The sequence below is a fragment of the Periplaneta americana genome, chromosome 16, assembly GCF_040183065.1.
Source record: "Periplaneta americana isolate PAMFEO1 chromosome 16, P.americana_PAMFEO1_priV1, whole genome shotgun sequence".
NCBI lineage: Eukaryota > Metazoa > Arthropoda > Insecta > Blattodea > Blattidae > Periplaneta > Periplaneta americana.
Window position 1 is genome coordinate 175,558,007 of NC_091132.1, and position 21,795 is coordinate 175,579,801.

Genomic DNA, 21,795 nt, shown 5'->3' on the forward strand with positions numbered 1-21,795 from the left:
TCAAATGTAGGAAACAGAAAACGGATGTAGGTAAATTCTCATTTTTAAATAGAACTATAAATGATTGGAATGACCTACCTGCAGCGGTCTTTGAGGGCTGTCCTTCCTTAAGGAGAATCAAGAATAACTTAAAAAGTTGTGTATAAAGTGCAAATTAAAATTAAAGCGATATTCAACATTTAATTTTTTAAGGTGACATGTATTTATTTAGCCTGACGAGTTACCCCCTTGGTTTGAATTGTAAATTATTTAAAAATAGCGTGTAAGAGGGTCTTAGGCTAGAAATGTTTAGCTTAAATGTAGTTCTGTTTATAAGTATGCATAAGGGTGTAATTATTTGACTTATTTGAACTGTTGTATCAGTGAAGCGAGGTGAGTCAGTGAAGTTATGGTTTTACAGTGCAGTGAATAGTTCCGATCAGTGATAATTTATAGCGTCAATGAAATGTGTTCTATAGTGTCAGTGAAATGTGTTACAGAGCGTCAGTGAAATGCGTCATAGTGCCACTACAGGGAATGAGATGAGAGTAAAGTGGTAGGTTGTATTGTAAAATTGAGTATTTTATTTATGTTTTATTATTATTGGGTTAAATTGTATTGTGTATTCTTATTGTAGTGTGTATAAAATTGTATATGTATTGTAAAATTGTATTGTGTATTGTCAATTTTAATGTGTATTGCTTATCATTTTATTGTGTATTGTTTATATTGTGTATACCACTGCCACCGGGTGCTTGCCCACTTGCAGTGTAAATAAATACATACATACATACATACATACATACATACATACATACATACATACATACATACATACATACATACATACATACATACATACATATATGTGATAGGAAATTGCAAGATGACCAGGTAAATGAATGATAAGTTCTAACTATTATGGAAAACTTCTGCCTTCTAGCAGCGTCTGAAGTTGTAAGATGTAAGATCAAGGAGAAAATGATGGAAATATTACTAGCCCTAACAATACGGGATTCAGACGCGAAAATAAAACTGTGTTGATGCAGTGGGGGATATATTTAAAAATATGCCGTACACTACACTCACCTCTCTGGAAACACTTCACCCTCCTCTGATGATACTTCCACTTTCTGTTCCTGCTTAACTCTGTCCACATCGAAAAAATCTTCCTGAAAAATTAAGCAAATCATGAAGAGATGACCACCTGGATAATCTCTTCGTGTCAGAGACCTAATAGTTCACATTGCACAGTGTTATTGGTTTCGACATTAAAAATGCAGGGCCAGTATATCTGCATACTGACAGAGAACAACTTACATCAACTTCAGATGTCAAGAATGCAAAGCTCGTAGACTCTGGACTGTCTTCAACTTTTATCTCTCTTTTTATATCATAATTGTCGTCCACGTATTCCGTCTTAATACAAGTCACTTTCAGATGCGATGAAGTCCCTTCCTACAGAACATAAACACATTATTAATGATCTTATTTACCTGTTTTAAAATTTACTTCATTTGTAATAGCCATCAATCTATTTTGAACGGCCATTATTGGCTAAATCTCTCAACAAAGGCAACAAATTAAAGAAGAAAGTTGAATCTAAATAAATATTAATTTTTATTTCATATGGTAACAATGAAAAATTCTCAGAAAACATTGACGTTCACTAATTATCCGCAATAAAGGTAGACGGAAATATAATTATAGCAAGTGCAGCCGTTGTTATTACAGGCAGTTTAACAAAAAGAAAGATAAAATAAACAAAAGGCGATGGTGGCAGACGCCACTCTACGAAAACCACAATCAATACAGAGGCACTGACTTGCTTCATGATTTACGTCGAATGGAATCGAGACAGTTTCACAACTTCTGTCGCATTTCAGAAACAGACTTCGAAATATGTATTACTGTGCAAAATAGGACCAAAAATTTCGAAGAAAGACAAAGGCTGGCGAGAAGCAATACCTATTCGGGAAAGACACTTCGATATCTCGCAACAAGAAATTCCTATATAAGTTTCATGTATTTATTCAAAGTGTCGAAATAGCTAATTACCAGGATTGTTCCAGGAGTATGTACAGCTGTAATTGAGGAAGTGGAAGATTTTATTAAGGTACGACTGCAAGAGAAGGGAAAGTTTCAGTACACGGATACCTCACTGACAATTATCTTAAAATACTAAAAAGAGAGATTTGTCTGTGTTTGTCGAATGCACGTCATGCTTACGAAAAGACACTTTTCAGAGCCAATAATTTATTTTCTGTGCGCAAGGTTGGAACTTTGTTCTTTGTGGGCGTTAATTTGTCCAAAAGGAACGACATATGTTTATACACGAACCAAGTTGACTTGTACACTTCATCACTCCCCATTCCAGATCTTTTTGTGGACTTCCGTCTTTCCCTGTCTCTGATGTCAGTAGGGACTCAATTTTCTTTTTGACTTCTGCTCCCTACAATAAACAACAAACATGTATCCACTGAAAATAAATAAACAAAAATAATTTTCAAATTTTGCACGTGTTTGACTCGCTTATCTTCCAGCTGAACATTTTTCCAATAGCTTCCCAAACATCATGTTTTCTTACTTTATTGTGGTAAGTAGGATGCTCGGGATTCCATAACGTTTCCTGCTCCCTATATGCATTAATAAGATTTATAACAGCGTCTTCTGTCCACTCCAGTTTCGACATCCTTTTGGTGAAATTGAACTGAGTGCTGCATTCTGCTACGAACTACTAACTAGTGGCAAATCCCGTCCACAAGGCAAATCAAACGATCGGTTTGCATTTGCTGCAACGTACACACGTACCGATTTCAATCAGCGAATGCAATCGTTTGTCGTTCGTTCGTTGTTTCATCGCTAAGTGTGTACGCACCTAAAGAATCAAAGAAAATTCAATACAAGAAACAACAAGACCCTACGCATACAGGCAATGATGATGTGCCAGGTGTTCATTCTGAAAATAATTTACATACTGTGATGTGTAGAAGCATTTGAATTATATTCTACATAATGTCTCTCCCGACTGGAGAACAGGAAGTCGCAGGTTCGATTCCCGCTCGAGGTGTAATTTTTCTTTCATACCATGGTATGATTGTGACTATAATAGTATTTAAATTCATTAATATGTCACATCAACGGACGTATATACGTCACCAAACATCGTAAGATGAAGATTACATTTGCAAGGATTTAATTATATTTAGGTAGTGCCATGGCACAAGGGCACTACCCCTATGGCAGCCCCATCATTACTCAGAACAATAACAAATGAAGATTGCAGTGGAAAAAAAAGTTTAGTTCGAACTTTTTATTTTTTTTTATACTTTAATTGATTCCGTCAGTTAAATCTGAGATCTTCAAAATCCCCTAATCATACAAGGGAAAAACACGATTGGTTCCACATTATAAGTATATTAAGGGGGGAAAAAAAACATGGTAAGATACTTACATTCCGCAACTCTGTAAACGCTGTCCTGAATAATTTGCAAAATATGACTGAACGTGTTTTTCCCCCAAGGTCATTCAAATATATCCTCCTCTGACACTTTTAGACAAGCAAATAAAGAACCAGGGAAACATTTCACTTTACCTCGGATGAAGCCTTATTCTCTTCGATTTCGTATGTGTTACCATGTTCTTGTAAGTCCAATGGATCAACGTCAGGTTCCATCTTGATTAAATCCATCACAACTGAAAGAAGAGGTTGTGTAAGTGACAGTGATTTATAGAAACTGAGTTCTTAAGCGACTTTTATTAAAAGTTGCTACGATCTAAATCACATGATACTTTCTCGTACTGATCTACTTTCACAATAGCCCTGTCAAGACCCTGGAATTCGCTACCTGCTAGTACTCTGGTCGTCAAAATAAAATTAAATTCAAAAGCTAACTTACTGTTTTCTACAAATGATCTTTAGCGGCTGCAACAGCTCTCGAAAATCACAGGAATGCAGCATTGATTAATGAAGTGTGATCAAGCATGCCGTGATGTAAGAAACTTGCGAGACCGTGACATAAATAAGACTATATTAACAAAGGAATATCGCTATCAAAGGGGAATTTGGCGGCCGGGCATTTATTCAATTCTGAAAATCAGTAATTTGCCTGATATAAAGACAGATATTAACCTTCTGGATTTCCAGCCTCCGTGACTTTTCGCTAATTGTCATTCGATTGCATATCCGAGAATAATCGATACTTGCGGTTTTATAATGGTACAAAGGTGACCCATGTTATATGTTGCAACCTACCTAATAAAAAATATAATACTTCTCAATAATTCTACACTTGAACACACAAATCTTCGACCATGCTATTGACCAAAAGTTTCTTGTCCTAGACATCGGCCAAGCCTAACGTGTAGGTTCCGACACGGGCCATTTGATTCTATGCGTGTGAATCGCGTAAGAAGATGGGGGTAAGATATTTGTCACTTCGCTACGCGATTCAATACAGACAAATTGTTTTTAAAGGGGAATATGGTTTTCAAAATACACAAACTAATTAATTAGATACAGTAAAAGAGACCAAATATTTCAATATTTAAGAGAAATAGTAAATTATAAACGTAATTTCCATATTGAAAAATTATAAACGTAAGAAATCATTAGAAACAATAATTGTAATACTGCGTACCTCTATTGGTTTCTTAATTAAAACAGGAAAGTGGTTGATATTTAAATCAATAAAAGAATAGTCCACTTTATTACAAATAGGGAGAAAAAATTCAACTTCATACTGTGACAGCGACGTGAGATTCGAACTCACGACCAGCGTCCCGCGAGAGAGCATATCGCGCGGGCTTCACGGGGAAAGGGGAAAGGGGCCTACACGCGAGGGAAGGCTGCGCGCGCAGCTGCTACTTAACGCAGTGAATGTGGAACGACCTTCCCGACTATTCCAGAAATCCGTCGAAGTGGAAGACTCGCGAATTTTCGAGGCTACGTCGCTGTGGTTATAAATTACGGTCGCGTAGGAACGACAGCAGAGTTTTCAGTTATTCAGTCAGTGAGAAAGCCAGAGCAAGGAAGCCAGTCTTGTGTACCGGAGTTCGACTCGAGTGTGCGTCCGCAACTGCGTCAGCAGCCGAAGGCCTGAGTTCGAGTGCAGTGGACCGCAGTTGGAGGGACCTGAGTTCGAGTGCAGTGGACCGCAGTTGGAGGGACCCGAGTTCGAGTACAGTGAACTATCTCTGAAGGTCTGTGGTTCGAGATACTGTGAACTCGAGTGACTGAGATAGAAGAACTGTGAACTGAGAACTGATAGTTCTAATTTGTAAATAGTGCTTAGTAAATATTAGTTAAGATTAACAGTTCATTGTTGTGCGTAATAGTCCAAGTAAATTGTCATTGTCGTCGGTGGAGTGCTATAACGAATACTATGTTGAGTGAAGATCCAATTGTTGACGAGAGCGTTTAAGGTGAATTGTAGAATGGAATTATTGTTGTGACGAATAAATTACATTGTTGTTACTAATAAAATTTACACTGGTGTCAAAACCGGGATATTATCGACAATGGAGAACCTACAGAAGATCCTGCAAGCCATCGCGGAAATGAAAGCTGAAATGAAAAAGGACATAAGTGACGTAAAAGCAGAAATGAAGAACGATATCAGTGAGGTCAAGAACGACATAAGTGAAGTGAAAGGCGACATAAGCGGAGTGAAAGGCGACATAAGCGGAGTGAAAGATGACGTCACTTCGCAAATTGAAAACGTTTCGGCTCACGTAGATGGAATTGTCGCCATCGTGAAAGACGAACTCAAAGCCGATCTTGACAACCTAAACAAGAATTTTACTACTATAAACGAGACACTAACCGAATTGTGACGGGAGGTAGACCATTTCGATGGCAAAATCCGTGATCTCGAGCGTCGTCAAGAGCAGACGACCGAGTTGCTGGACAAGACGAGTGAGATGATGGATAAACACGCTGAGGAAAACAAGCACATTCTCGCGTTGGTGGATCGCCAGGCTAGAGAACATAAACAGATAGTTGCCGAGGAGGTTCGACGTGCCATGCAAGAAGTGGCCACAGAGTTGAGGACTCCATATAGTGCCCCTGCGGAACCATCGGCTTCAGCCAGACATCACAACGTCAAGACGCCGAAGTTCGACGGTACGACGTCTTGGGCGATATTCCGTCGCCAGTTCGAGGCCATCGCAGAGCACAATGGGTGGACGCCGGCAGAGAAAACTACTCAGCTGCTGGCCGCGCTTCAGGGACAGGCGTCGGAGATTCTTCACAGCGTTCCAGAAGATGGGACAGCCGCTGAGATAATGGCGGCCTTGGAGGGACGTTATGGTGACCATCAACTTGCGGCAGCGTTCAGGACCCAACTGAAAACGAGGGTCCAACAGTCAGGCGAGTCCCTGCAAGAATTCGCGATGGCGGTGGAACAACTGGCCCATAAGGCGCTCAGGGGCCTACCTAATGACTTCATCGCTGGAGAGGCGGCCTACACCTTCGGCAGCGGAGTTCGAGACCCGGAAATAAAGCAACAGCTACTCTTGGCAGAGCATCGCACCATCAATGCAGCTCTGGCGGCGGCCCTCAGGATGGAGGCAGCCAAGTTGACGGCGAAAGTCTCGGCATCGCACCGGATTAGGAGCGTCGCGGCGGCCGACGTCGAGGAACGTCAACCGAAATCACCCGAGCGACGAAGACGAGGAGTGCCCACCTGCTGGTCCTGCGGCGAGCCTGGACACCTGAAGAGGGACTGTGACCGATCTGGTCACAAACAGGAAAACTAAAAGGGGCCGATGCGACGAGGGGCACGTCGGCGCCGTCATCACCATCCCCTCGGCTGATCTTGAAGACGGTTAACAGAAGATGCGACGATGGGCTGATTGCTGACGGATGGATAAGAGGCCGCCCATGCAGAGTACTGGTAGACACCGGGGCGTCGCTCACTATCGCCAGACCGGAAGTCGTGCGTGGACTACCTGGGAGGACGCCGCTGCGCCGGTATGAGCTACGTACTGCCTCAGGCGAGAACCTGCCCATCCAAAAGGAGGTTTTCCTGGATCTGACATTGGGAAAGAGGAGACTGGAGATGTGGGTGTTCGTCGCCAACATCACTGAAGACGTCATCCTGGGACTCGACGCCATGCGGATTTTCGATGCAACGGTGGACGTCCGGCGCCGTATCCTGCGTTTTGGTCAGGATGAAGTGTTCCTGAGGGACGTCGAAGACCAACCCATGGCCAGCAGACTCACCCTGGAGAAACATGTGACAATCCCGGCAGGCTGCGAGATGGTGGTGACGGCAAGACTGGACGGACAACCTAAGACAAACCTGCTCCTCGATTCGCAAACAACTCCGATAGATGGGGTTTATGTGGCCAGATCCCTTCTCCCGAATCAGAAGGTGGTACCGGTGAGGGTCCTGAATGTCACCAATCGGGACAAGGAGGTGCCTAGTGGAACTGTACTAGGTAACGTCGAGCCGGTGGTGTCTGTGACGTCGCTGGCCGAAAACGAGGAGTGTCACCGACCACATCCAGATCTAGACCCATCACTGAAAGAGCTGGCTCGAGAATTGCCGGCGAATTTAAGCAAAAGAGAAAGAAGACAAGTCCACGATCTACTGACAGAATTTCAGGACGTGTTCAGTCTGTCTGAAAATGACTACGGGAGAACGGAGAAAGTTCAGCACCGCATCGACACCGAAAATTCTCGCCCAATCAGACAACCTCCTCGACGCGTCCCTCTAGCTAAACAGAGGGAGATTGACAGCCAATTGGAGGGCATGGAAGCAAGAGGGGTCATCGAGGAATCCGACAGCCCTTGGTCATCACCTGTGGTGCTGGTGAAGAAGAAGAATGGGGACCTGCGTTTCTGCGTGGACTACAGAAGACTGAATGACGTCACCAAGAAGGACTGCTTTCCGCTTCCACGAATTGACGACACCTTGGACACCCTGGCCGGAGCAGAGTGGTTCTCGACGTTGGATCTCAAGTCAGGATACTGGCAGGTGGCGCTGCATCCTGAGGACAAGGAGAAAACGGCATTCTCTACAGGCCAGGGACTATGGCAGTTCACCGTTATGCCGTTCGGCCTCTGCAACGCCCCGGCTACATTCCAGAGACTAATGGAGTCCGTAATGAGAGGCCTGACATACGACACCTGTTTGCTGTACCTTGATGACGTCATCGTGGTGGGCAAGACTTTCGGCGAACAGCTGTTGAACCTGAGGAAAGTGTTCGAGAGACTGCGACAAGCCAGACTGAAGTTGAACCCGAAGAAATGTCATCTATTCCAGAAGAAGGTCAACTACTTGGGACACGTAGTAGGGACCAACGGAGTGGCCACGGACCCGGAGAAGCTACAAGCCGTCAGAGGATGGCCGAGACCGAGGGACAAGCAGGAGCTGCGCCGCTTTCTCGGCCTCTGCACTTATTACGGAAGGTTCGTAGCTGGGTACGCCAACATCGCTAAGCCTCTAACCCAGCTGACCGAGGAGAAACGACAATTCCAGTGGACAGACGAGACGGAGTCATCCTTCCAGTCGCTGAAAGAGGCGCTCTGCACTGCTCCTGTACTGGGATATCCGATCCCTGGAAGGAAGTTCACGCTCGACACGGACGCTAGCAACGTAGGCATCGGCGGAGTACTCTCTCAGGAACAGGACGGGCAAGAGAGGGTGATTGCCTACTTCAGCCGAACATTGTCCAAGGCTGAGAGAAACTACTGCGTGACCCGTAGAGAACTTCTTGCCATTGTGGAAGCCCTGAAGCATTTCCACAAATATTTGTATGGCCAGGAGTTCCATCTGAGGACAGACCATTCTGCACTCACCTGGCTATTGGGCTTCAAGAATCTGGAGGGGCAGACCATCCGTTGGGTTCAACGTCTGCAGGAGTACAACTTCATCTCTGAACACCGACAAGGGAAGAAACATTCCAACGCTGATGCCCTATCACGACGTCCGTGCCCAGATGGCTGCAAACACTGCCTGAAAGTAGAAGAGCGGGATGGCGCCCACGCAATCCGAGCAATTGCCGCCCAGCCGAGCCCAGGATGGGATAACGCCGCCATAAGGAGGGAGCAGCTGGAGGACCCAAACATTGGACAGCTACTACGTGATGTGGAGTCCGGCCAGAGACCAGTATGGGCCGATATCGCCAACCGTAGCACCACTTACAAGAGCTACTGGGCCCAGTGGGAATCCTTCACTGTCAAGGACGGTATCCTGAAGAGGATTTGGGAGTCGGCCGATGGAAGGACTCGCATAGAACAACTTGTCTGCCCAGGAGCAAGGTGAAGGAAGTGCTGGAGGAGACTCATGCTGGAGTGACTGGGGGCCACCTGGGAGCCAATAGGACGCTGGACACGTTAAGGCAGAGGTTCTATTGGTTGCATCACAAAACCGACACGGAACAATGGTGCCGAAGATGCGACACCTGTGCAGCCAGTCGCGGACCAAGGACCCGCAGCAGGGGAGCCATGCAGCAGTACAACGTGAGAGCTCCTTTTGAGAGGATCGCCATCGACGTTGCTGGACCGTTCACGGTCACGGATCGCGGGAACCGCTACCTGCTAGTCGCCATGGATTACTTCACAAAATGGCCAGAGGTGTACGCGATTCCCAACCAAGAGGCTTCGACGGTGGCCGACGCGCTGCTTGACAACTTCATCTGCCGATTCGGGGTGCCCCGGGAATTGCATAGCGATCAGGGGCGCAACTTCGAATCCAACCAGATGGGAGAATTGTTCGAGCGTCTGGGGGTGCATAAAACCAGGACCACTCCCCTCCACCCACAGTCCGATGGTATGGTGGAACGCTACATCAAAACCTTGGAAGAGCATCTGCGGAAGGTGGTGTCCAACCATCAACGAGACTGGGATGCCAGAGTCCCACTGTTCCTCTTGGCCTACAGAGCTTCGGTCCACGATACAACAGGGATGACACCGGCAAACATGGTCTTCGGGAGAGAGCTGCGCCTGCCCTGTGATCTGCTGTTTGGCACGCCACCAAGCGCCAACCAACCAGCAACTGACTATGTGGCAGAACTCACCGAGAAGTTGAATGGAGTTCACCAACTGGCCAGAGAGCACCTCAAGATGGCCAGCGACAGGATGAAGGTGCGTTACGACAGATTAGCCAACTCTGCAGGATTCCAGGAGGGCGACCTGGTGTGGCTGTATCGACCTACCAGGACCAAAGGGAAATCACCAAAGCTGCAGCGTGCCTGGGATGGACCATACCGCGTGGTGACCCGGATCAACGATGTGGTGTACCGCATCCAGCGACAACCTCGAGGGAAGATGATGGTGGTGCATCTGGACCGATTAGCAGCCTACCAAGGGACTGCCCGGGACGGGCAGCCCTAAGGAGGGAGCAATGTGACAGCGACGTGAGATTCGAACTCACGACCAGCGTCCCGCGAGAGAGCATATCGCGCGGGCTTCACGGGGAAAGGGGCCTACACGCGAGGGAAGGCTGCGCGCGCAGCTGCTACTTAACGCAGTGAATGTGGAACGACCTTCCCGACTATTCCAGAAATCCGTCGAAGTGGAAGACTCGCGAATTTTCGAGGCTACGTTGCTGTGGTTATAAATTACGGTCGCGAAGGAACGACAGCAGAGTTTTCAGTTATTCAGTCAGTGAGAAAGCCAGAGCAAGGAAGCCAGTCTTGTGTACCGGAGTTCGACTCGAGTGTGCGTCCGCAACTGCGTCAGCAGCCGAAGGCCTGAGTTCGAGTGCAGTGGACCGCAGTTGGAGGGACCTGAGTTCGAGTGCAGTGGACCGCAGTTGGAGGGACCCGAGTTCGAGTACAGTGAACTGTCTCTGAAGGTCTGTGGTTCGAGATACTGTGAACTCGAGTGACTGAGATAGAAGAACTGTGAACTGAGAACTGATAGTTCTAATTTGTAAATAGTGCTTAGTAAATATTAGTTAAGATTAACAGTTCATTGTTGTGCGTAATAGTCCAAGTAAATTGTCATTGTCGTCGGTGGAGTGCTATAACGAATACTATGTTGAGTGAAGATCCAATTGTTGACGAGAGCGTTTAAGGTGAATTGTAGAAAGGAATTATTGTTGTGACGAATAAATTACATTGTTGTTACTAATAAAATTTACATTACAGACAGACACATTGGCTGAAGTAGTAGAAACACTAGTAGCTATCTCCCAGTATTAATGCTACAATATCAATTTTACTGTCCCTTGATTAAAACAGTTTTGTTTGCAACATTAATATCATATTGAACCAGCTTTATCCACAAAATTTTTTCATGTATAGAAAAAGCGAATATTCACATACTTCCGAGAGATAGCCTTAATTATATGTACAGAATATATTTGCAATGATTCTTGTACTGAGTTATGTCGATTTAAGCAAGTAAAATTATTACCTTCCCAAGTAAATTCTTACAGCAAAATACTTGTCAAAATAGTCTCCATTTAACTTCTATTTCATTAACGGCCACCACTTTCTTTAATGGCCGGGTTTTCCAAGTATTGTTAGAATATTTAACGACTGTTAAACTGTAAACAGTTTGTTAATTAAAAAATTGTTGGCCGGTTTGTCCAAGTAATGTTTAATTTGGCTTAACAAATGTTAAATTAACAGCTGGTTTATTTTTAACGTTTTGTTAAATTTTTTTTCATTTTTCCAACATAATTTTGTTTAAAATAACCAACACTTAACTTTAACTGTCGTTAATATTATTCTAACTACTCAACAGCAGTTGGTAATGATTTTGCATATATAAGACAACTTCTTATTGGCTGATATTATTATTACTATTATTATTTAAATTCTGTACTGTAGAGTATGTCATGAAACATGTGTAAAATCGTAACCTGTTACAGTAGCCATGATTCATACAGTACAGAGAGTTGATAAATGAAAGTTGCATTGACTACTATTGAATAATAATAATTATTATAAGTATGGTTATATTTTATAATGCTAAATATGAATTTCTGTTTAGAAAAACTCAGCATTATTACCACCAGGTGACAATAATTACACTAATGTGTGTGTAGTCAACTGTACACAAAACCCCGAGGAGAATTCCGTATCATATAAAATTCTCTAATTCAGGTCCATGTATAAATTATATATAATTTAGTCCTAAAGAAGGAATTGCTGCTGAAACATTTTATTATTTACTCATTGCGTATTTTGAAGCACTATTGACATCGGCTATAGTTGAAGAGCCAGTAACATAGAATCTAGAGTTAATAGTAGCTGGTGAACTGGAACAAGTGGCCTATTTCTGTTTATAGGATATTCAAATCTGACTTCAATTTCTTGCCACGTTAAGATCGCACATTTCCTCAATATTAAATGGATGATAGCTCAGCATCGAAATAAGTGTCAGTATGATAATCAGTTGCCTTATAAAGATTATCTTCCCTATATTAATATTCCAAAATATTTTTGAAATTATATTTTACCAGTCTTAAGGCCGGTTTCACAAAGCTTCATTAAGGTTTTAATGATTCATTAATGTATTTACTGGTTCATTAAATCATTTTTATATCTCACCAAGCATCTTTAGCCTAACAAACCCGTAAAACTATCATTAAATTTAGTGATAGAAATTTCCGTCTTTAAATTTTTAATTATTCATTAGTTGCAATATGAAATGGCGGAACGTTTCGACGCAGAATTGTTATATCTGGAACTGCTCGAAAATTAAGAGTCAAATGGAGATAATGTTAACCATTTAAAAATCGATCATTTTGAAAATTTGAATGACATAAAAATTCACAAAAGATACCACGTCACGAAGATCGTGGTACCGGTACTCAAAATTTTAGAAGAAACTGATTGTAGGTTAGAATATCATAAAAACGGCTGAGACAAAGCTGAAACTAGTCAACTAGGTAACATACAACTGAGTTTTATTTTAAGACATGAAAGTGATTATTATAACTACATACCGGTATACCTAAGAAATATTAGTAAATTAATACATAATGTGCATTCAAACATAACAAAACTTAATTGGTATATTAACTTTCATTTATTAGAATTATATTATAGCTAGCGATAAGATATGTTTGCACTGGCTTTAAAACAGAAGCGAAAGAGCTGGATTCTTGGAATTTATAATTGTTTTCTTTCCGATGGAAATTTAATTTTCCAGCAGGATAATCACCCCGCGCACTCCGCCATATACATTCAAAGATGGTTCACGGAAAAGCATGAAAAAGAGGATTGACAAATATCGAGACATCCCACCCCAAAATCCAGATCAGTTCTGGGATCAAGTTCTGGCTACCTGGGAAGATTTCGCTAAGGACCAGAACTATTTCCGCGATCTGGTGGACTCAATGCCCCGAAAATGCCAGGCAGTGATAGACGCCGGTGGCATGTGGACAATGTATTAGATCCACATGTGTATTTCTTTTATTTTTCTTTAATTTGTTTGTTTATCTTTGTTTTATTTCGGGAAGAAAATTGATCTCCCAAGAGTTTTTTAAATTCTCCTAGTGGAGCCAGAGTTGCGAAATAATTCGTTCCCCTATGCAAAATTTAAAAAAAAAAATGAAAGGTAACATGCATAAAAATTAGTTACGTTGATAAAAAAAAAAGTTACCACCGAGATTCGAACACGGGTCCCTGGGATGCCAACCAAACTCGCTACTGACTGCGCCATCAGAGAGTCGTGACGTAACCAGCGCGACGAGACCCATATAGGAGCTCAGCTTGAAGTCTACGGAGACACCGCACATATAAACGTACTTGTGTAAATATTTTAATGTTCAGTACTAGTTAATGTTTCATTTGGACTGATTTACTGAAACTTAGTGAAACCGGCCCTTACTCTAAACATTCCTCAAAGAGAAACATAACATGTTACTTTCACAACTTTTGTCTGAACAGCTGTGGTGTTATCCGCCATATTTAACTGTTTGTTAAATGAGTCAACGGCCTGAAATCCTTAATTTAAAGTTAACAAACGGTTAAGAAGCTGTTAAGCCAAACTGGTGTTGAACAAATGGAAAAACTGTATTTAACAAACTGTTGAAGGTTTAACAGTCGTTAAGTGTTCTAACAATACTTGGACAAACCGGCCCTGTATGTTTTCAACACCAGTTTGGTTAAACAGATTGTTAACAGTTTGTTAATTTTAAATGTAGGATTTCGGGCAGTTACTCGTTTAACAGTTAGTTAAATATGGCCGATGTCTCCACAGCTGTTCGAACAGAAGTTGCGAAATTGACATTTTGTGTCCCTCTGTAGGGAATGTTTAGCATATGACTGGTAGTAAAACATTTAAAAAATACTTTCGAGTGTTTAAATACATCAGTGTTACCGGTATTTATTTCTTTCGTATTTCGTATCCATAATAGCAATGAGGAAATGTAACCTTACTTTGTAATTATTATTCAGCACGTCACGTACAACTTTCATTTGTCAACTGTTTGTTTATGGAGCGTGGCCAACTATAACAGGTTGCCATTTTATGCAAGTTTCATGGCTCACTTCATAATATAGAATTTAAAGATTAATTTTAGCCAATCAAAAATTGTCTTACATGTGTAGCATCGTTACCAACTGCTGTTGAGTAGTTAAAATAGTGCTAACAGACGTTATAGTTAAGTGTTGGTTATCTTAAACAAAATTAAGTTGAACAAGTGAAAAATACATTAACAAAGCGTTAAAAATAAACAGACTGTTAATTTAACATTCGTTAAGCAAAATTAAACATTACTTGGACAAACTGACCATAAGCCTTCCCTTATCACTTTTTCAGCGAGAATGCAGATTCTGAAGGAATTAATATAGGCATCCTCGTTTTTAACAGGTATCAAATTAGAGTACACAATGTTCTGAGGAGTAAAACAATCTACACAAAGTTTGTATTTCAATTTTTATTTTAAATGACTCACTACAAAGCCTGGCATATAAATATTCGAATAGAAAATTTGCAATACACAATGTGGGTGGAAGTAAAGGGGAGTTAACATAAAAAAAAATGCGTAATCTATGCTAATAATAAATCTGTAGCCGAAATTTTTCTGGTAATTTTCGATTTTCCAAAAATAATTGGTCCTAACATATATATTTAACTACCCTGAAACCAAAAATAGCTTTTTTGAAATTCTTGTTTGTATGTATATCTGTCTGTCTGAATGTTTGTTACCTTTTCACGCGATAATGGCTGAACGGATTTCGATGAAAATTGGAATATAAATTAAGTTCCTTGTAACTTAGATTTTAGGCTATAAGGCATTCAAAATACATTATTTAAAAGGGGGTTGTAAAGGGGCCTGAATTAAATAAATCGAAATATCTCGCTTATTATTGATTTTTGTGAAAAATGTCACATAACTAAAGTTTCTTTAAAAATAATTTGCGATAAGTTTTATTCCTTGAAAAATTTTGATAGGACTGATATTTAATGAGATAACTGAGTTTTAAAATTAAAATAACTGCCATCTACTGCCGTGTAATGAATTAAAAAACAAATGACTTCATCAGTAAGGGGCCTTGGACAGCAACAATCGAAAGCTATGAAAGATATCCTACAGAGAATGTTTCTGTGTTTCTATGAAGTAATATCGGGAGCTAAATTAACCGATTTGTACAATTAATTATTATTTCACCATTGGAAAGTGTAGTGTCTCTGTATGGACATAATGCTATAATTATATTACAGTAACTTCTGATATAATATAATATAATATAATATAATATAATATAATATAATATAATATAATATAATATAATATAATTTAAGTTATTTGAAGGGTTCAGAACCATAGTGGGCCAAGCGCCATTTACTGAATACGTAGAAAACAAGGGTTAAAATTAAGTTATTACCATAATTCAATGGAAACTTATAACAAGTAAAATAAAATATACACATTAACTCTAAATGATATCAATCTTCATTAAACTATGGTTGCATGTAATAAAAAATAAGAAACATGTTAAAGGAATTGTAATTGCACCAAATGAGTGTCTCTGGACCAAAATGATCGCATTTTAATTATTTGGATGCAATTTAAATTAAGTAACATATTAAACGATTTATCTTTCTATCAAACACGAATGTTCCCTGGATCAAATGTCATATTTTAATTATGTAATTACTTTATATTTACTTTTAATGGGTGCAGCAGAGCGCACGGGTACGGCTAGTAAAAAATAACGCGAAGAATGATGTTTCCCAATTATCAACTGATATTTATTATGTCATTCATCTGTTAGGTCATTTGTTCTCGTTGTTGGCGTATTATTGTAAGAGGAAGTTCTTCATAATGCTCCTGTATTGCACATTAAATAACAATTTTCTTCAGTATTGAAAAAAAATTTAATTGCTGCTCAGAATGACTAGGACAATGGCGGAAGCGTTAAACACGATTCTTGTTTAGCTCTTTGAAGTGATAGCAAGATTTGGATCGATTCATTTCTTGATAACATAACCTTACATTACTTAACACATTGTTGGCACGGATGGGTAAGAGTGGTGCTGGTAAATTGTAGTAAGCAGAAAGATCAGGAAAATGTGTCGCAAATTAATTAACATTCCATCTGAATTGATGAGCAATTACCTAAACCAGAGCCTTCTTTAGTTACAAGCCGGAGCGTGGGTAAGTTTGGCAATGCAGAGTGGAGGCGGGAGATTTTAGAGTGATATTGTGTTTGCTCATTGCTTTCGTTATACGTAACGCGTATTTTTTCAATATTACTTCATGCACAAAGGTAAGATCAAGATTCAGATTAGTGATGTAAATTATTACGGGTTCGAAAATAGTGTTTTATTGCAATCAATTAGCTATACTTCAGAATACGGCGTGAGTAGGCTACTTACATACAAAAGCTGCCACATAAAATAATTACAAAAAAAAAAAACATGTTTTTATTGATAGTACGAAGGTAAATAAATAAATAAAAAAGATATTCCTTGCACCGAAAATAATAAAATCAATAATGCAATAAAGACGTAAGTTCCTACCCAGTATTCTTAAGTTCCATTCAGATATCAAATTTGTGGCTAGCAAATTGACAATGTTTTGCCGCTTAATGTTGTTTTACCTCTGACGTGAAAGGTGTAGGATATCATATTCATTTTAATTTCATGTGATTATGTCGTGTTTTTCTATATAAATTTCAAATGTCAAGGAAGCCAGTTTTAGTTTGAACCTGGCCAGTCACCTTAACAATACTGTTATCCTAAATTATTTGTTATCAATTTTTTTTAAAATAATTTTAAATAAATATAACTACAGAAAACAAGCTAAGAATGTAAATTATGCAAATAAGCCTAAAATAAACGTAAACAGAAGAAACTATTGACATACCTATTATAATAAAAGTATGAGGATGTAAATATAGTTGCCAAGTAAAAAAAATCTATGAAAAAATGAAAAAAAAAAAACATACCTTCAACTTAATACGTAACAAAACGCAACATTATCTATTAAGTACATGTATGTGTCAATTAGCGAAAACTCAGTGAACTTTAAATTCTTTAAAAAAATACGAACTGAAAAGGAACATGTTTTATATCCTAAATTAATAACCAAATAAATAATATTAATAAACAAACCTTGAAAACCAACAAAGTGATTATATGCATCTACAAATTATAGGTAGTTTTGACGTATAGCAGGCATTCCGAATCTTCAACAAAACTGCAACATTTATGGGATCACAAAATAGCTGTTTACAATGAACTTGAAAACCAACGGCGTAACTTTATTGATATAGCAGGCGAGACCCAACAATTTGACTAGAATTCTGATACACACAAACCACAAATAAGACTATAAAAATGTAGCTATACAAAATTTGATATTTAGCAGAATAATTTTGTCATCAATAACCGTAAAAATTCCCAAAGCCTGCAACCATTTTATTTTCACTTATTGCCTTGTTTTTTTTATTCGCCAACACGCACTTAGTTTATAATACATCAACAATTAACGTTTGGTACGACCCCGAACATAATTCCATCGACACACACATATATTGTAACATTAATTTACATTGAAAATCGGCATTAGCACAAACACGTGTCCTGTATGGTCGGCCTCCGGCTGACAGTTAATTACAGTGTTGCCAACGTATGGCTCCGGCTTGTAACTAAAGATGGCTCTGCCTAAGCACATGTCTGGAATATATATCCGCCGATGGGAATCACTTTTAAACATTTTTTATTTTCAATTTGAAACCGAGCATCAGTTATGATTTAAGCAAATGTATGAATAGCGACTTAAAAGACCCAATCTCAATTTTTACGGTTGTAACTTTCATCAGTTACCAAATAAATAGCCGTCATCAGGTGGCCAGTAACTCAACATCCTCGCAGTACATTTAAACTCATAATATAATATTCCAGAATAGAAATAAAGCGTAAAACATTATGGTTTATATTTTAATGACATTTCCCCTGTGCGAAGATAGACGCCCCTTAACACTTCTAAGAAGAGACAAATCTTTTCTTAGGCCCGTAACACACTTGAAGAGTTTTCGCTAGCGAAAAATGTGTTGCGAGAAAGAGGCGAAGAGCCTTCCTCCACACACTTGGCGAGTTCTCGCTATCACAGATCACACCTCGCTATGATCATCTATGCACTGCCTTCATGCAGAAAGCATTTTTCTGATTATAGTAATCACTCGTTGGGGAAAATTATAGGTTATGTATTTACGTATATTGTCGTACTTAAATATATAACCTGTAAGTATATTGTCGTACTTTACAAATTACGTACGAACGCTATGTTGAATCTGAGTATTCAGATGATGAGAAAATGGAGTTACATGAACATGTTTTGTTCCTGAAAAGAAAAGGAGGCCTAAAATTAAAGCCACAAATGTCTGAAAATCACATTGTATCTTACGAAAATAAGGGCGAGTTTTGGAAACTGGTTTCGATTTGAATGGTGATATGTTTAGGCGTTATTTCAGGTTGAATGGACCACAGTTTGTTTTCTGCCATTCATGATATGATAGAAGATTCTTTGCTATCTTTCGATTAAAATTATGTAAACTGTTAAGACATATAGATACATTATTTCAAATGTTTAATTAATAGTATTAAATCTCATGAAAATAAAATATAGCCCTATTTATTTTCAGATAATCTGATATTTGTCTCCAGATTTCTTCTTTCATTTTCGTGTTTTTATAGTGCTCATTCCGTGTGTCATATAAATAGGCCTACAGGTGACATTGTACACTTTCGATAAGTTTCTGACTGCAACTATCAGCCATCTTTCCTCATTTTCAAATATAAACAATACAAGTCATCGCCACCTGTGATATCTTTTTCTACATTCAATCGTCATAAAGAGTATAAATGTCAAAAATTTTTGATAAATGTGTCAAGAAAATTCGCTGAGCTACAGATTCCAACGAGAAACTCGCGCGAGGTTTTTGCCTCGAACGAGAATCTCTACCAGTGTGTGGACGTCCATTTGAATCCAAGTTATCAATTTTTTTAATTTTCTCGCAACACATTTCTCACTGGAGAAAACTCTGCATGTGTGTTTCGGGCCTTATACATGGAATTGGAATGGTCTCCCACTTGAATGTAAGCGGGTATGATTGTTGAATTGTTTATAGATAAACTTTCGAAGTCAACGCCTATGTGCAGGTGAACGAAATTGTAGAGAACCAATTGGGAAAAAGGATCCTTAGACATCGTATTTGAATATGCCTTTAGATTTGCAGAATGCGGGCACATCACACTGAAAGTGCCCAGTCTGAAGAACAATTATTACTGGAAGCTTCTCAATCGGAAGTCTTTTCACCGATGTGTTTGCGTTCATGTTTAACTAAAAGTGGAGAAACTGAGAAACACTTTCCACAAGTCTTGCATTTGAATGGTTTTTCGCCAGTGTGTGTACTTTTATGTGTTTTTAAAGTTGGCAAAAAAGAGAAACACATTCCACACTCATTGCATTTGTACGGTTTTTCGCCTGTGTGGATGCGAGAATGAGTCTTCAAATTTGCGGATAAAGTAAAGGACTTTCCACAAACGTTGCATTTGAATCGTCTTTCACCCGAGTGAGTGATTGAATGTTGCTTTAAGTTTTTTGATCCTGAGAAACACTTCCCGCAAACATGACATATGAATCGCGTTTCGTCCGAATGCGTGCGTGCGTGATTGGTTAAATATGAAGATAAAGAGAAACACTTTCCACACACCTCGCATTTGAATGGCCTTTCGCCTGTGTGTATGACAACGTGTGTTTTTAAACGTTTCGAATCTGAGAAACACTTTCCGCACAAATCACATTTGAAAGGAAATTCGCCTGAGTGAATGTGTGCATGCTGCTTTAAGTACACTTGTCGTGAGAAAAACTTTCCACATACTTCGCATTTGAATGGACGTTCGCCTGTGTGTGAGAAGGCATGTGTTTTTAGATGTGTCGAATCTGAAAAACACTTTCCACACACCTCACATTTGAATGGCCGTTCGCCTGTGTGGCTGCGATTATGTCGGTTTAAATTTCCCGATCGTGTGAAACACTTTCCACAAACTTCGCATTTGAATGTCTTTTGTCGTGTGTGTGCGCGAGAATGCGATATTAAATCTGCAGATTCTGAAAAACACATCCCACACACATCGCATTTGAGTGAAGTTTCTTCTAAGTGAATTTGTGAATGCTGCTTTAAGTATCCCGATCGCGGGAAACATTTTCCACAAACATTGCATTTGAATGGACGTTCCCCTGCGTGTATGTGTGCATGTGTTTTTAAACACGAAGAAGCTGAGAAACACCTTCCACAGACTTCGCACTTGAATGGACTTCCGCCTGAATGAATGAATCGATGTTGCTCTAAGTTTCGCAATCGAGAGAAACTGTCTCCACACACCTCGCATTTGATTGGACATTCGCTAGAGTGAATGTATGAATGTTGCTTTAAGTGTACTGATCGTGAGAAACACTTTCCGCAAATGTCGCATTTGAATGGACGTTCGCCAGAGTGACTGTGTGAATGTTGCTTTAAGTTTACTGATCGTGAGAAAAACTTTCCGCACACCTCGCATTTGAATGGCGTTTCGCTGGTGTGTATTCGTGCATGCAAGTACAAATTCGAGCGTAAAACAAAACACTTGCCGCATTCTTCACATTTGAAAGGCTTTTCGCCTGTGTGGGTGGGAACATGTTGCTGTAAGTTTCGTAATCGAGAGAAACACTTCCCACATACGTCGCATTTGAAATTCTTTTTTATAGTATGTATACGAAAATGAAGTTGCAAAGATTGCTGTGTTTCAAAAACCTGTTTGCATATATTACACTTGATAGATTTCGCGCTTATGTCGCTAATGTTTGAACAGTCTGGACTGCTGCTAACACACTGTGTCAATTTCTCATCTTCACGATCAGTTCTGGCGGGTTCTTGTAACAAATTCTTCTCAACATGATCCACAATTCTGAAACCAATATAAATTATCGTTTATTTATTGACGCTCGAAACTGCCGAAGTTACATCAGAATCACTGGTGTGCCAGAATTTTCACCTGCAGGAGTTGTTTTACATGCCAATAAATCTAGTGACATGAGCCTGTCGCATTTAAGCATACTTAAATACCAGGATCCAACCAGCAACCTCGAGCGCAGACGGTCAGCGCTATACCCAGACCAACGAATGAATATAAAATTTTCACAGTATCCTCAATAGTAAATATAGTGAGATCAAAACATAGATATTACATAAATATTTATTTCAAAGCATACACATTCCAACGTTAGACAATAAGACCAGGTTAACAACAAAGAAAAAAATTCTTGGTGCCTTGGTTACCTCTTCTTGTAGTCACTTTGGACGCCGATTGGGTATACGATATTAGACAGACAATATTAGGTATTTTTTTCTTAGATG

General features: G+C 39.9%; 1 protein-coding gene across 10 annotated transcripts in view; it reads right to left on the reverse strand.

The window, feature by feature from the left end:
• Positions 1-21,795, reverse strand: part of LOC138692005 (zinc finger protein 665-like) — a 125,865-nt gene that overhangs the window by 32,544 nt on the left and 71,526 nt on the right. For 6 of the 10 annotated variants that reach the window (XM_069814754.1, XM_069814755.1, XM_069814759.1 and 3 more), the window contains one exon: positions 17,348-21,346. In XM_069814754.1, coding sequence (XP_069670855.1) covers positions 19,696-21,346 — 1,651 coding nt within the window. In that variant the 3' untranslated portion in view covers positions 17,348-19,695. Of the gene's footprint in view, positions 1-1,068; positions 1,152-1,299; positions 1,438-3,574; positions 3,676-3,878; positions 3,938-4,234; positions 4,379-17,347; positions 21,347-21,795 lie in introns of those variants that run through there. The other 4 variants (XM_069814761.1, XM_069814763.1, XM_069814762.1 and 1 more) reach the window with 3 other exon arrangements.